The sequence below is a fragment of the Corylus avellana genome, chromosome 2 (genome assembly GCF_965113065.1).
Source record: "Corylus avellana chromosome 2, dhCorAvel1.hap1.2, whole genome shotgun sequence".
NCBI classification, from domain to species: Eukaryota; Viridiplantae; Streptophyta; class Magnoliopsida; order Fagales; family Betulaceae; genus Corylus; species Corylus avellana.
In genome coordinates this window covers 21114601-21131054 of record NC_142491.1, presented here as the reverse complement: position 1 = coordinate 21131054, position 16454 = coordinate 21114601, and the positions used below count along the sequence as shown (strand labels likewise).

The window sequence follows — 16454 nt, the reverse complement described above, 5'->3', positions numbered from 1 at the left end:
TATTGTTTTAATTTACCTTGCTGACGTGGAGAGAGGAAGCTAACGTGAAATCAAAGGTTTTTATTTTTTATTTTTTTATATATATTGGTGATCTGTCGAGTCTAACATATTACTTTTGCGGTGACTAAGCAAATTGGACACATGTCACTATTTTATTGGTGTTGACATGTCATGTTAACGAATTCCTTTAGTTTTATTTTTTTGACAATATGGACCAATCTTTTTATTTTATTTTTTTTTGGCTTACCATAGAAAGTGATTAATCGAGCTATTTGCCAAAACCTTATACCAGGTTTATAGGGATGATCTAAAATGTATTTATCCCAACATTTTATCTTTTTCCCACGAAAAATCTACACAATTTACTATCTTAGTTCTGAACTTGCAAATTTTATCAAAGAAAAAGCATACATACATCGTACAAATAAAAAGAAAAAAAAAAATACATATATACATCATGTGTGTATATATATATCAACCTGTAAATATAATTAATACCCAATTACAATTTGAAATTCTTGCAAGTACATATTCAATTCAAGCATAAAAAATAAAAATTTCTTGATTAAGAGAATTTTATTTTTTTTATATGTCCGCACAAGGGAGAAAAATTAAGAGAGTTTATGTTGGCTTAATATCAAACCGTACATCAAAGAGAGAGAGATTTGGGAAAGGGGCGATGGCGCCCCCCCCCCTTCTCTTGCAAATTTTCTTTAAAATTTGCAAGATGGCCCATAAGCCCATAACATTCATCGTGGAGGCCCAGGTCATATACAACATGAAGGACAGAAATCGGTATTCTTATATATATATATATATATATATATATATATGTATTTTATTTATGTAGCTACGGCATGGGAATAGCTCCTAAAACTATTAAATTTTTATATTATATATAATATGTAAATATTTATTTATTTTTTCATTTATTTAACTACATATGACATTGTTTGATATCAATTTAGAGTGTTGTTAGTTAAGGATGTTACAACTTTAATTAAAGTGGTAATTCATGTAGCACTTATCATGCAGTCACTAAAATGTCAATTGTCATGTGTTAATGTACACGAACTATATATTGATACTATATAATACACTAGTAAAAAAATAAGGAAAAACCTTAAAAAGAAAAGGAAAAAAAAAAAAAACCACTCTCCAATTTTGACACTTTTAACATGTGTGAGTATGTGATTACAAAAAAAAAAAAAAAAAAAAAAGTGAATGTCACCGCTATTAAAAGTTATAAAATAATTGTAAAACAATAGTATGAGTATGGATGTCAAGTCATTTTAACATGTTTAGGTATAAAATACAAAACTATATAGATTAATCATAACTCAATCAATTTAATTAAACGAGTTAAACCCTTCAACTCTAACTCGCTAAATTTTGTATTAGGTTCGCGTCTTGTGTCAACAATTGTCAGCCTAAATATCGGGTATCGAATTCAAATCATGTCGAAACATAAAAATAATATTATATAAATCAATCATAATCTAATTAATTTAATTAAAGTAATTAGATCTCTCCACTTTAATATACTAATTTTTATGTTAAGTTCGTATCAAATTTACGAGTTTTATAAAAAATTACTAATCCTCGCATGAGTAGCATTAACTGCATAATCAATAAATAAATTTTACTGTTGGGGGCAAAAAGTGCAAACCTGGAAGTGTGTCCTCGCCGCCTCGGAGTATGTGCATGTAACAATTCTCTTATCTTAAATCTTTGCCGAATTCTAGAAAGAAGAAAGGGGGACACGGAGAAATAACATGGAGAGCGCGTCGGAAATGGTGGCATTTCCGCTCCTAACGACGCCGATCGAGTCGAATTACAGAGCGTGCACGATTCCCTACCGGTTCCCCTCCGATAACCCCCGCAAGCCCACCCCGACGGAGCTTGCTTGGATCGACCTCTTCCTCAATTCCATTCCCTCTTTCAAGTATGCTTGTCGATTTCTCATCTCCGAAACGAATTTTTGGGCGAAATCAAAACCAATTGTATCTGTTTAATACGTTAATCTGTTGCAGGAAACGAGCAGAGAGTGATCCTACAGTTCGTGATGCTAATACTAAAGCTGAAATGTTCGCTCGGAGGTGTGGTTTTCTCTAAGCTCTCGCTTCTTTGTGATGAAATCACTTTATCTTGACGTCATGAGGATTTTGATTTCATTTTCTGATTTTGCGTTTGTGATGGAAGGTATTCTGAAATGCTTGAGGACTTCAAGAAAGATCCTGAGGCTCATGGAGGGCCACCTGATTGCACTGTAAGCCAATCTTTAAGAATACAATCTACGAGTTTTTGTCACTTTTGATTCTCATTGTCCTATGGAATGACTGAAATTTTTTGCTCTTTTTCTGTGGGGACACGTTAGCTTATGTGCAGACTTCGTGAGCAAATCCTTAGAGAATTAGGATTCAAGGATATATTCAAGAAAGTGAAGGTAAGTGTTAACGTGATACCCTGATTGTGAAAGTTAAGTCCCACGTTTGTTTTGGGTATATCACACATGTAGATAAGGTTTTGGTGACTCATAAAGTTGTTTGTTTTCGTGGAAAATTTGATAGGATGAAGAGAATGCAAAGGCTATATCCCTATTTGCGGGTGTCGTTCGTCTTAATGATGCCATTGAAGATGGAGGCAAGCGTATAGAGAATCTGGTGAGAGGAGTATTGGCGGGAAACATATTCGATCTTGGTTCTGCACAGGTTGGTCTTCTTTTGTTGTGACATGAAAATTTGATTTGCTGCAAATATCTCTTTAGGGCCACATAGGCACACACTGCTTTTAACCATAGTCTATCATAATGTTCTCATTAGATCAACATCTTTAAGTAGAATCAACCACTCTGCCCTATTAGACATCATTTTGTTTTTCACCATGCGATGTTCTTATGAAGTTACTTGCGTGTGGTCAATCAATGGCGAATTCTCACAAATGCAGCTTTTGCATTTCTGAAACTTGAACATAGATGGGATATTGGTTTAATTTTTGTGGAGATTTAATTTGCTTGTTTAGATGTTTTCAGCTTTAGCTCCTTGCTTTAGCTTTTCTTTGTAAAGTGTTTAGTTGTTTGTTAATCACAGTTACTCATTCATCAAAAAAAAAAAAAAAAAAAAAAAAAAAGAAAGGAAACTTGAACATAGTATGGAACAATTTAGGAATTTGAAACTGCATCATGTTCTAGTTATAAAAGAATATGTTGTGTTGGTATCAAGATATAGATCCTTTCTCATGGCTTTTGCAACATGGAGACTACTTAAAAAATGATGTAACATGTCGATGTTTAAATGGTTTTCAATAGTACTAAACATTTATTTTTCTTTCTCAATTCCTGAAGCTTGCAGAGGTTTTCTCAAAGGATGGAATGTCCTTTTTAGCTAGTTGTCAAAATCTTGTCCCTCGACCTTGGGTTATTGATGACTTGGACAATTTCAAACTGAAATGGAGCAAGAAATCTTGGAAGAAGGCAAGTTTTATGTGCAATTTAATTTACCCAACATCTTTGACATATATCTCTATGTTGATACTATTACGTTATTTACGTGTGATTCTTATTCACTAACTAGCTCCTTTGGTTGTCTTGACAGGCTATCATTTTTGTTGATAATTCTGGTGCAGATATCATTTTGGGTATTTTGCCATTTGCAAGAGAATTACTACGACGTGGCACGAAGGTTTGTTTTCAGTTTTCAATTCTTCTAAACTATGCATCTGAATCTACAAGCCTAGAGTTTCCCATAGTGGAATTTTTTTATTAAAGAAAATTTTATGTATGTTGTATCTAAAATTTTGAAGCTCCATTTTGTACCTGTCAAGTTGTTAAGAAAGAAGTCAGTAAGTACAGTCCATAACAGTATTTCCTGGTATTTGTGTCCCTCCTTGATATGAACCCTGTAGTAGATACTTGCCATGACTAATGGAGGTTATCATCTGGTGGTCCTTCAAAAGCAAAATTACCTCCCACTCCTTTTTTCTCATTATCTCTTGTTGTTTAATTCCAATTTTTGCGTTTGGGATTCTGTATCTGAAGGTTTTTCTGGGTGATATAGATTTTGACCATTTTGAATATTCAGTTATCACCCACTCTTCTTATGGTTGTAATTTCGGCATTGTTTGGCATGATGACTTTCTCTCTGCAGGTTGTTTTGGCAGCCAATGACTTGCCTTCTATAAATGATGTAACTTACCCTGAACTGGTTGACATTATATCAAAGGTGATAGAAAGAAACTCTCTGATCTGTATCAAATTGTAGAATCTTGGTTGACCCTGACTTTGTAAGTGGCAATTTGCCAGCTGAAGGATGAACACGGGCAGCTTATGGGTGTTGATACGTCAAATCTTTTAATTGCCAATTCTGGCAATGATTTGCCGGTAAGAAAGTGCAATTTTGTTTTGCATTAAATGTTCTTTAACTTATTGGATGATTGATATCACTATTTTTTTCTCTTAGATAAACAGAACACCACTATAGATGTATGAAGTTCTTTTGCCTTTTAATTCCTTCCAGGTTATTGATCTTACAAGAGTTTCACAAGAGCTCGCCTATCTAGCAAGTGATGCAGACCTGGTTATCTTGGAAGGGATGGTAGGTTCTTACCAATTCGGGAAGCTAGTAGAGTTATAAACCCTTTTTTGTGGTTGACGCTTCTTTGTTCAGTTCCTGTTTCTCTTATTCAAATGACCTTTGACAATTTATAACCAAACTGGACCATCCAAATGGCTACTCATGTATCACTAACTACATCTTACTGCAGATTTCATTTGCATTTTTTGATTCTCTGCATTGAATATTGTTCAAATTTATGGAAGCATATGAGAGATAGAAATGGTGTGGTAGGTTTGGGATTCAAGTTGTTGTGATCAAGAACGAGGAAAAACACAAACTACCAGTGTTCACTTTCATATTATTTAAGTGCTTCTCGAGAGAAAACTTAACGTTAGAGTTTTCCAACTTCATCTGACGCCCGCCCCCCCCCCCCCCCCCCCCCCGCGGCAAAAAAAGAAAAAAAAAGAAAAGAAAAAGGCAGTAAAGACCTTCCTGAATAATTTAACAAATTTAATATATGAAGGTCTGGTACCCATGTAGATTATGGTAGCTCCATTCGAACTTAGTTTCTTGTCCTATTTAATTATTATCTTTTGAAGAAGAAAAAATTGTTTAAGGGGAAATAAATAAAAATGAAATAGAATGAAAAAGAAAAGATGAGACAAATACATGGAAAGTATAATTTCCTATCAATTACAAACCTATTTCTTTTTTCTCTTCTTTTGTTTGGCCGCATGAGGTTAGGTTTTAGCAAACAAAGTACTGTTATTTGTCTTTGTGGCTGATACTAGTTTCAGTGTCTGAAAATTTGCCGTGAGAGTAGTTTGTCACAGCATACATTTTACCTACCTCTCCTTCAGAAAACATATTGGTCAATCATTTAGAGCTTGGGGGAACAATCCATGATTGAATGTACTGCTACACACACACGCTCACACGCACACGCATTTGTGGATAAGCCTTATCAGTGATTAATTTGTTTTTGTTCTTGAAATGTAACTGAGATTGCTTTAGTTCTCGAAATATAACTGAGAGTGCTTCTGGCAGGGTCGTGGAATAGAGACAAACCTTTATGCTCAATTTAAGTGTGATTCCCTCAAGATTGGGATGGTAATGGCTTCACCTATGTTATTGCTGCTTTTTTCAGTATATCTGATTATTTGTTTCCTTTGGTGGATACGTTAATTAATTTCATTTTTGTGTTTCTTCCTCTCATCTTCATATACAGGTGAAACATTCAGAGGTCGCCCAGTTTCTTGGAGGACGGCTTTATGATTGTGTCTTTAAATACAATGAAGTTCAAAGTTTATAAATTATAATGTCATTCTTGTACTGCTATTTCTGATTGTATCCATGCAATACGCTAGCATCCGGTGTCACTGCCTGGAAGAATTATTTGTTTGAACTTTTAAAGTTTGTCATTTTTATAAATAACTAGGGGAACTCCTTACAAGTAGCACACATTATTTTCCTCGACATGATTTATGTGCATGCATGCTCTTCTTTCTTTCAAATGTTTTGCCATTAGTGTTGGTGCTTGCCACAAAATATTTATCAAGTGTCTTCACGAATTGGTTGGGGATTGTTTCAGATTTGGTTTTGTAATTTTTCTGTAGAAATTTTCTGCCATATTATTGAAGGAGGAACATGACAAGGTCATACATATTGATGATCATCAATCTTAGAAAGAGAAAACAGGGAAAGAAAAAAAAAGGTTGACATTAGAGGAGATAAGTAGATCATTTCTTTTTGGTGGGATATGAAGCCATTTTGTTGATACCGCAAAGCCCTTCAGGTTTTCCAGTATTTCTCTTCATCCTTATGTAACCTTTCTCTCCCCACTTTGGTCCCCATGAATTCTTCACAATAATGTAATCTGACCCCTTTGATGAACCGTATCCAACAGCTGTTACTCCATGGTCTAGCTCAGTTCCACAACGCCCATCAAATACCCCCTGCAAACCCATCAAAGCAAATGCAAAATTAGGGTAAACAATCTGAAAGCATTGAAATGTGTGGATGCTTTCCGTGTTACTATTCTTCACATTCATTTTACCTTGGTTGACGTTTTAAGTGGCTAAGTGACTGATATGAAAAATCATTTAAAACATGTTATATTAATTGGTGTGAAATAAGCGTCATTCAGCTTACCCCGCTATAGAATTGGAAGTCTTGACCAGAGGCCTCAATAGCAATGCTAAGAGGTTGTTGAGCCAGTGCCTTCAAAAGACTTTCATCATTTTGTGGCACATCTTCGTAACCACTTATAGTTACTAGGTCCATTTCTTCCTGAAGACAAATAAACATGAATAATCAACTTCTGTTATGAAATTAAATTAGTTTACAGTTGAATTCGATTTGAACAATAGTTTCCTTTAGAGTGTAATTTACCCTCTTCTCCTCACAAGTGCCTTCCTCCATTAGATATGGGTAGTCTTCCTCCTTGTGTAGTCCTCCGCTGGACATAATGAACTCGAATGCATAATCCATGAGACCTCCATTGCAGCCATTGTTGAAACTTCTGTCACAATCAATCAGCTCTTGCTCGGACAATGAGGTTAAATTCCCTGTGACTATCTGGTTTATACCCTCCACAGCCGCAACGGTTGAAAACGCCCAACAACTACCTGTATGCTCATGATTATGAATAATTTTATTCAGTAGATTCTTATACAACTGGATAATATGGCAGTAAAAACCAGCATTTGGACGAGATCGGATAACTAACTTATACAGTCACGTCATTCGGTTGTATAACAATTATATATGCACGTAAAGAGGGAGAGAGATATATATATACATACCACATGAGCCTTGGTTCTTGACGGGAGTAACGGCTCCTTTCTTTCTCCAATCCACAGACTTGGGCAGATCCACCACATCTCCATAGCTGAAATCTTTAGAGGACTCTCTTCTTCTAGGCAGCTCAGATTTCAACCCCAAGTACTTGCTCTTGAACTCCTCATGGCTCATGTCTGCAAACTCGTTCAACCCAAGCCAGTAGCTAGTGATCTCCTTATTCCTCTGATCAATATGCTTCAAGTTCTCTTTGAAAATCTCAAACCTGTGCAGCTTCTCTTCCATGCTCCGGTAAGTTTTGCCGTGCTTTGAAAGCCACGATTCGAACAGCTGTATGATCTTGTCAATGCAAGTCAGGTGCTCCGGGGAATAGCCCACGATTGAAAAATCTTGAGCGAGAGCGAAACAGACGAAGAGAGAAGCAGAGAAGGCAAGAAGGGAGATCTTGGAATACGAAGAGAAAGCCATTTGTGTGAGAAATCAAGTCCAGAAGAGGATGAAGAAGAAGAAGAACAGAGTGAGTGAATGTGAGAGGGAGGAGATGGAGATGCTGTATATATAGTTGTGGCTTCGTGGGTTGCTTTCAAGTGAAGTGAATAAAATTGAATTGTTTTTCGACATACGGAGCCTTTACGGTTGGTTCTAGTGGGAGGCTTTTGTTCCAAGCATGCTCGTTTGCTTACGCAGAGACGGGAACCTTGGGAAAATTTCACAACGACGGGTGAAATTGTCGCGGTGTTTTCTCGCGTAATTTTCTGAACGAAGCAATCCTCCCATTTTTTATTACAAAAAGACCATGCATGTCTGTCTGCGAGAGAGAACTGAGAAGAGTGGGAGGGAGGGATGAGGGACGAAGGTGAGAAACCGACGTCGTTTTTTTGTTTGAAGGTTCCGAGTATTTTTTGAATTTTTCTTTTTTCTTTTGGAAAGAAAACCGACATCGTTTTCTTGAAGGTTACGAGAAAAGGAAAAAAACATTCCGACCATTAGTCGAGCTTCTACGTGTCATCCTTGTGCAGGAGCCACGCTATCCTTCTGTATAGCTACGTTTGGCAAGGGGAGGTTCAGCACTATAGCTGGAACGGCACTGTTCCAGCTACAGTGCGAAGCTGACATTTGGTCAGTTTTTTTATTTTTTTTATTATTTTTATTTTTTAAGCAAAATATAAAAAAAAAAAAAAAAAAAAAGAAGAAAGAAAACAGAGGGGAAAGATGGGGTGGTTCCAGCCACCCCTTGGCCAAAATGGGGTGGCCGGACCACTCCATTTTTGGCCAAGGGGGTGGCTGGAGCCACCCCTGGCCGTGGCCAAGGGGGTGATCCGGCCACCCCCTTGGCCCAAAAAAATAAAAAAATAAAAAAAGGATCGGTGCATTTGGGGGTGGCCGGACCACCCCCAAGGGGCTGGGGGTGGTTTCGGCCACCCCATACCGGCCACCCCATTTTGGCCAAGGGGTGGCTGGAACCACCCCATCTTTCCCCTCTGTTTTCTTTTTTTTTTTTTTTTTTTTTTTTTTTTAATATTTTGCTTAAAAAAAAAAATAAAAAAAATAAAAAAGCTGACCAAATGTCAGCTCCACACTGTAGCTGGAACAGTGCCGTTCCAGCTACAGTGCTGGACCTTCCCTTGCCAAACGTAGCTTATATGTTCCAAGTTACTTAGGAATACTCGAGGGACAATTATCTATAGGGTTGACGTGAGACCATATTAACCATTTATCGTTTACCCATTTTTAACGGTTGGAAGGTGAATTTGCTTTCTTTTTGTTTTTTTTTTTTATTTATAAAATATATGCTTTAATGATTACATAATTATAGAAAAAATTAATAAATTTTAAAATAAAAATTTGTAATTGAGAATTAATTGACTAATCGAAAAAGTCGAGACATTTCTTATTCGTATGAAGTCGATTAATTAATTTAATCAAATTCTATGGTTTGATAAGTAAAAATGTCCTTACCACACCGACTCAAACCATGCTCACTCCTAAATTTATTTAGAGCACAAAAGAGAATACACTTCAATCAGTCAGAATGTGGTGTAAAAACTCTACTTATACCGCGTCTGAAAACATATTTGACACATGAGCAAAATACACCAAATAAAAATAGAAATGAAAACACTGAACCTCCCACCACTATCAAACCTATCTATAGACTTTTCACATTCATCCTTGCAGCACCGTCCACGAGCTGCCACCGACCTGCCACCACTCCCACCTGAACCCCCACAGCCATCTCGAGGAAGTAATAAAGGTGGGTCTATGTTTTCAGCACCTGGGGAAGCATTGAGGTTTCCTGCGAAGTGGGTTTTCTTTTACCGATGTGGGACCAGGGAATTGAAATTTGAAGGACTCAATACAGAGTTTTGTTTTTCCTCGGTAAATGACCATCTTGTTCTGTATTGATTCACTGACCCAGTTGGATTGTTTCGTCGTTTAGTAGGTCGTCATCTTCGTTTGAAAACAAAAGACGAGCAGATAGATAGAGGAAACCCTGGAAACAAATTCAGGGTTTGAAATGATGGGAAGCAGAGCAGTGTGCAGCAGAATAGGTTTATGGTACAGAAAAGGCAGCAGCTTCGGCTCCTCAAAAGTAGTTATTGTTGGCAACAACAACAAGAATGAGCTCCGACGCTGCTCAACGACCACAGCACGCTCATCCCCTGGACCTCCAGATGTGGTCCGTTTGGCTGAAACTGCTCGAATCTCTCTCACGCCAACTGAGGTATAACTATAACATACATGCAATTATTTATTTTTCTATATTCCCAAATAATTTTTATATTTTATTTTTTGGTTTTTATTGCAGGTTGAAGAATTTGCTCCCAAAATCGGACAAGTCATAGATTGGTATGCTTGCTTTGCTCTCTCATTCTCTTTCTCTTACCACACGCACATTTCAAACGAGAGGTTCAATGGGATAGTAGGATTCTAATTTGTGTGTGTCCTTCTTGAATTGATTTTGTAGAATTTAGACATTCTTTATTTTTCTTGTAAATTTCGACTAGTTTTCTCACTAATATTATCAAATTTTGATATGGGTGTGTGTGTGTGTAGAAATATATGTGCTTTCACTGCTTGTCATCTGTGCATGGCATTTGTTGATGGTCGTTTATGAATAAAATGAGTATGATTCAGTGAAAAAGATTGGGTGAAGGACTGAAGGTTACTGCAACATCTGGAAGGGTTAAGTTAAGCATTTGGTTCTTCTTTTGGTTTACCTCATTACTAATTGTTGGACTTGGCAGGTTTGGACAACTTCAAGATGTTGATCTTGATAGCATTGAGCCTGCCATCAGAGCAGGTGCATGAAATCCTTTCATTTAAAACTCATATATATTGGTAGCAAAAGTCATGAGATAATGGGATTGAACCCTTTTCACATTTTGTTTGCTTCCCAATGTAATCAGCAGACAGCCTTTACAGTCAGTCAATTTTTAATTAGCCAAGAGTGTTTTGAGATATATAATTCTTTCTTTGAGGTTCCTAAATGTAGGACTGACATTAGGTTTTGTCACTAAGTCCATATCACAAAATACCCTTGATTTCTTTACTGCCATTTCTTGCTCAATTTGTTTTTTCGAGCAATGGAAAGTTGCTGTTGAGAAGGTAGTGCAATAAAAAGAATCTCCACTGCAAGTAACCGTCTATCATTAATTACTTATTCAAGAAAACCCAAAAGCTAAGCGTTTCTGCTCACTCAATCATGCAGTTGGTACACATGTCTATCCCATTTTTTGTCTAAGGTTGAGCAATTTCCACATATAATATTACACTGGTAAGATAATGAAGAAGATCAAGATGTATGGCCTACAGTGATGGTGGCTGCGCAGTAGCCTAGGACTTTCCTCTTTACTGTTTCAAAGCAGATTAGTCCAAATCCTGCTCTCTTTTATGGTGATCCTGCTCATTCATTTTCTTGGTGATGTTGATGCTATTTCACAAACCCATAAAAGATTATCACCTAATAATATTTTGCTGTCAAATTTTTACCCAAAATTTTAGGGTGTGGAGAAGTGTGTATACCATACAATGTGATTTTAATTTATGTGCACTATCTACAGATACTGAAGGCAACAATTTACGTGATGATATCCCTGAAACATTTGAGAATAGGTGAGATTGTTTCTTCTCTATCTTTCAGTTGAGAATTTCAAGGGTGAATGAATTTGTGATGTGATTAAATATTGAAATTTTTTCCTCATCAGGGGGGCCATGATTGCTGCTGTTCCAAGCTATGAGGAACCATACATTAGAGTTCCCAAAGTCTTGAACAAGGAGTGACATTTATTAGCTTCGATCTTCTATGGAAGGACAGTGATTGAAAGTTATAACTCTCGTGGACCAGATTTGAAGCGTTTGGAGTATTAAGAAGCTTGTATTTGTAGTACATTCTTTATTTTTGGAACTCTAGTTGAATGTTAAAATCCAAATGAAAAACATTGGGTGGTGGAGGGAATCTTTCTAATAAGTTTGTATTTTATGAGATTCTAGAATTAAGAGTTAAATACTTCATGTTCTTTCCTTTCATGGGGCATCGATGCTTTGTTGAATCTCTTGTGATAAAACAAATATCGGGGTAATTGAAACTTCACTGACACATCAAATATCGAGTGGTTTTTTTCTTCATCTTCTTCCCATTTACAATCAATAGGGCCCTCTAAGAGTGGTGTATTTATGGTGCACTTTGACTGTTTTGGAGCACTTGCACCTACTGGTTTGCCGTTGTATGCATCTGGTGTACTTCTGGCTTTGTTTTTTCTTTCCCACGCTAGGATTTGATAGGATCTTCTGCATTCAGATTGGTTTGATAATTCTTGCTTTATGGCAAGAATTCATATTCCTAAGATGTTGTGATAATTGGTGAACGCAGTTTTTGTCCTTTCACATGCTTTTCATAATTCTGAAATGTCATTTATTAGTACCATTTGTGGTTATGCTTGCAGAATGGCATTATTGTCCCAATGAGATGCATTGGGGATTTTCAATCTTTGCTGTTGGCAGCCATTTGCAATGTTGCAAGCATGCTAAAATGTGAAAGTTCTTCTGGACTGTTAATTGCTGATAAAGCTAAAAGATGCTGGTTTGTTAATGCAGCACGCAATTGCATTCTGCAAGCTTCAACACCTAAACCCTAGTTTAACTGTTAAAACTGAAGTGAGTAATGTCTCCTCTTTGTGAAGAGCTGATCTTACTTGAGTTGGTGAAATCAGTAAAACAGGTTTTTTTTTGTTTTTTTTTTTGTTTCGGAAACAACAACCTTAACAGGTTCAGAAACGAAAAAAGAAAAAGAGAGGAGGTAACAGATGAATTTCCAGCATGAATATGGTCAAGCACTACATTTTGTACTCTGGCATCCTCTCAGGAAAAGTAAAAAGGATGAGAATTGCATAACTCAGACAATCCATTTACATTAGAAGCCATAAAACAGCAGATAAGGGGAAAAGTAAAAAGGATGGTAATTCAGGGAAGTAGCTTCTCAAAACAACTTGGGGACTAGACTGGACTAATACCAAAGTGTACGTCAACAACATTTAAGACAAGAATTCCAGCCAAAAATTTTCTTGAGCTGATTTTCAGGAAGCCTTGGAAACATTCCGACCAACTGATCTTGGGCTTTGGCTCTTTGGTAGCAGATATGATGGAAGAAAAGATGGAATGATGAATGCGAATCCAAGGCAAAGAAACACCAAGACTCCAACCCACCAAGCTTTGTGCGGGATGCCTAAGAGTAGTTCATCACAAACTGCAATGAAGATGGAATTTATTAAAACATAAATGATAATGTAATGACATATTCAGTTCCCAGGAAAATGTTCATCTGGGAACTTCAATGAAATACCAAATGCTGTCAGATCACATGACACTTCATCTTACCCTGCTGATAAAAGACATAGCTGACTAGTGGTGCGCATGTTAAGCCTTGGGCAGCATAAAAGTTGAAAGTTTTTTTTTTTTTTTTTTTGTAATTGAAATATCATTACAAGCATAAGGCGCTCTAAGTACATAAAAAGTATACAAGAAAAAAAAGAACAAAAAAGTCATGATAACTAATCACTAAAGAAGAAAACACCTACAATGAAAGTCCAAATGGTCTTTAATTTGCCTATTTTGTTGTATATGCGTCGGTTTACGTTCAAGATAGGGAGGCCACTGTATCACCATGACACCACGGGAGAGAAGAGTGAAATGGAAAATACCTAAATAAACGGCATGCCTTGATATTTATTTATATTACAAAGTGATGCAATAGCATCAGTGAACCTTGCAGTTAATTGTAGATGCATAAACCTAAGTTACCTATATTAAAGATGATGAACTGCCTCTCCAGAACATGTGGTATGGCAACAATCCCCTCAGGCTCCACAGTCGCCAACACATAGATACCATCCTGAGCACAACTGCAAACTTTCAACTATATATCGCATATGGAAAATGGCATTCAAAAGCACGGTAGAGTTATGTGACCTGATCGCTATCTGAGTAAAGACTTTGAGTCCTGAAAACAAGCTTTTCAGTATTGAGTAATCTTCTGTTGTGATTCAGTGCCAAGTTGGAATTGCCTGTCTTGAGTTGCATAGAAAAGCTAGCTGGTATCTGTAATTGAACAAGATTAATGAGAAAGTTTCTATGAAGTGAGTTCCGAGAAAGCAGCAATTGAAAGATATCATGAAATACATACAGACGCTGGATATGATATCTTCACTTCATACCACGAATAAGGTTTGAGTCCTTGTAGCTTGTACAGCCGCGAACCCATTTGTAGTGGTAGAGTTTCCCTCTGGAGCTCTTCCCCGACATTTAGAGCTTTACTATGAACCCTGAGAGATATTACAGAGCAGTGGACTCATTTCACTTGCAAAAGTAAAAATGACTGAACCAACGAGATTAAGGTAAAAGCTATGAGATGGTTAAGTCGTGTTTCTGCTTCTGTTTCTGGATATACTCACAGATCACTCTGGCTGGAAGTTGGGTTGTCGATAATAATACAAAGAACGTAGAGCAGAATGAGCATATTACGCACATATATGCAACACATGGTTAATTAATGGGATGCCCAATTTGCTTCAACTTGTTGGGACTATCATACCACGATTGTGCATTTCAACAAACCGAACCCTGTTTATCCAGTAAATGAAGTCCATGTTGTTATAGTGTGCTAGCTCCAAAGTAAAATGCAGATCTAGAGAGGCATGGAAATTGAAACCAAAAATGATAAACCCATAGCACGAGATGAATTTACAAAAGAAATTCGTAAATAATGGCTTTTAAATAGATGTTAATTTAGTTAATCAACTCAAGCCAACACAACAAAGAAAGAAGTGCAGCTCTCATAATGAAAAACTAAACATTGGGTAATCATTAGATAATTCTCCTACTCACATTATCTTCCAATTCAAAAATAATTTAAATTCATGCACAAGGTTCTCTTAATGAAATATAAATAATTTCCAAAAATTCCGTTAACTAAGCTACTAACCTTGCTTGCTAACAAACCAAGTTGTCCCCCGAAAGTTGCAACAACCACTCACTCAGCGCCTAAACAATTTATAACATTTATTTTCTCCAGATTTAAAGCCTGATTATTAGCCTTTCAGGAACTGTGTCTAAACTTGACTCCTATGTCAATTTATAAAAGCTCAATTCAGTGCAGTGTGCAGTAAATTCAGTAGCAACTCAGCCCAGATTAAGTTAGCCCTTTTGTACCCTTAATGATGAACAAGAATTATAAATGTTTACAGGGAATAAGCTCTGTCAGATGGCTTCCTGCCCACCAAATTTTGTGCTTAAACTCAACAGCCACATTAATAGAGGCCTCTAACTAGTGCATAATAGATCTTTTTAAGAACCTTAGAGTCTCTACACAAACAACCTTGGGGAGGCTTTGACTACTCTAATAATCATGGGTGCTTTCTCACTTATAGCGAATTCCAAAAATGATAACCAGTAATTTCCAAAAATAACATTTTGGTCATGAAAATTTTCTGCTCACTACATAAATTTCCATGCCACTCACCCTTATAATTTAAATACAAGAAACGCATCAAGCTCTTGTGAATGAAATTCTGCTTACTAAAACCCACATATATCAGAAAATCTAAGCTCATTTGAATTTCTTTTTCCACCCATATTTTCCAACGCCCAAGCAATGAGGGAGACACGTATATACATAGAAAATCAACTCACTCAAAACCTTAACGCATATACATACATAACAATATCCAAATTCTATTCAAACAAAATGTAAAACATCTCTAAATATCAACATGGCTACTTGAATTTTCCCACCAATCAAACTTAAAAAACCTTCAAACCATGGACTATTCCCGACAACATAATCCTTCCCTCATGACGAATCTGAACAGGAAAACTCCATAAACTCCAAATATTCGATTCAAATCATGAATAAACTCCACTTCAAGCAACATTAATTTGGAACAAAGCTGGAAATTGAAAGTTTGAATCTTTACCTTGTTCCTTAAATTTCTTGCTAGCTGAACCTGAATCTTGTGAGCCTGCGTTTCTTGAAGCCGCTGATTGCAAAGGCGTTGTGTGAGTTCAGTCAAGAGGTAGCCGATTAAAGGGAGGGAGAAAACAGAGTAGAGGAAATAGTGGGTGCTTGCCTTCGTAACGACGCCGTTAAAGAGGCACCGCGAATTTGTTTTTTGTTTTTGTTTTTTTTTTTTTTTTTAATTATTATTATTATTATTTTTTGGAAAAAATGCAACTTACCCTTTAAATTTTAAGAATTTTTTAATTTTAACCTCAAATTTTAAAAATTGACAATTTATCTTTTCAAAATTTCAAAAATTAGCAATTTAAATTTTTCATTACTAATTTTCATTAAATTGGACAATATTTTTTTTTAAAAAAATTTAAGGGTAATGATGTAATTTTATAAATTTTCGTCAATTTAGATGAAAAAATTAAACAAAAGATTTAAATTGTCAATTTTTAAAAATTTAAGAAAATAAATTACCAAATTTTAAACTTTAAAATTAAAACTAAAAAATTCCTAAAACTTTTAAGTGTAAACTGCACTTTTTTCTTGTTTTTTTTAACTGATCGTGGCGTTAACAGGTTGCCCGTTGGCCGTTAAAG

General features: G+C 36.2%; 4 protein-coding genes across 4 annotated transcripts; 2 read left to right on the top strand and 2 right to left on the bottom strand.

Annotated features, from left to right (window-relative positions):
- The first annotated feature begins 1709 nt into the window (after positions 1-1709).
- Positions 1710-6012, top strand: LOC132184319 (damage-control phosphatase At2g17340-like). Its single transcript, XM_059597908.2, has 12 exons — positions 1710-1945; positions 2034-2099; positions 2203-2269; positions 2378-2446; positions 2571-2711; positions 3344-3472; positions 3594-3680; positions 4146-4220; positions 4301-4378; positions 4515-4592; positions 5601-5663; positions 5782-6012. Exons 1-12 carry the CDS (start codon positions 1776-1778, stop codon positions 5863-5865), a joined length of 1107 nt encoding a protein of 368 aa, XP_059453891.1. The 5' UTR covers positions 1710-1775; the 3' UTR covers positions 5866-6012.
- A 76-nt stretch (positions 6013-6088) lies between these two features.
- On the bottom strand, positions 6089-7862 carry XCP1 (xylem cysteine peptidase 1). The gene is made up of 4 exons (XM_059579354.2): positions 7358-7862; positions 6945-7180; positions 6705-6842; positions 6089-6508 (listed from the first exon to the last, which is right to left on the bottom strand). The coding sequence occupies exons 1-4, from the start codon at positions 7818-7820 to the stop codon at positions 6293-6295; spliced, it is 1053 nt and encodes a 350-aa protein (XP_059435337.2). The 5' UTR covers positions 7821-7862; the 3' UTR covers positions 6089-6292.
- Positions 7863-9447: 1585 nt separating this feature from the next.
- LOC132168232 (glutamyl-tRNA(Gln) amidotransferase subunit C) lies at positions 9448-11891 on the top strand. The gene is made up of 6 exons (XM_059579355.2): positions 9448-9606; positions 9793-10077; positions 10162-10202; positions 10601-10656; positions 11417-11468; positions 11561-11891. The coding sequence occupies exons 2-6, from the start codon at positions 9871-9873 to the stop codon at positions 11634-11636; spliced, it is 432 nt and encodes a 143-aa protein (XP_059435338.1). The 5' UTR covers positions 9448-9606; positions 9793-9870; the 3' UTR covers positions 11637-11891.
- An 822-nt stretch (positions 11892-12713) lies between these two features.
- LOC132167300 (uncharacterized) lies at positions 12714-15950 on the bottom strand. The gene is made up of 6 exons (XM_059578221.2): positions 15824-15950; positions 14303-14471; positions 14035-14173; positions 13821-13949; positions 13653-13743; positions 12714-13098 (listed from the first exon to the last, which is right to left on the bottom strand). The coding sequence occupies exons 2-6, from the start codon at positions 14389-14391 to the stop codon at positions 12929-12931; spliced, it is 618 nt and encodes a 205-aa protein (XP_059434204.2). The 5' UTR covers positions 14392-14471; positions 15824-15950; the 3' UTR covers positions 12714-12928.
- Positions 15951-16454: the final 504 nt, after the last annotated feature.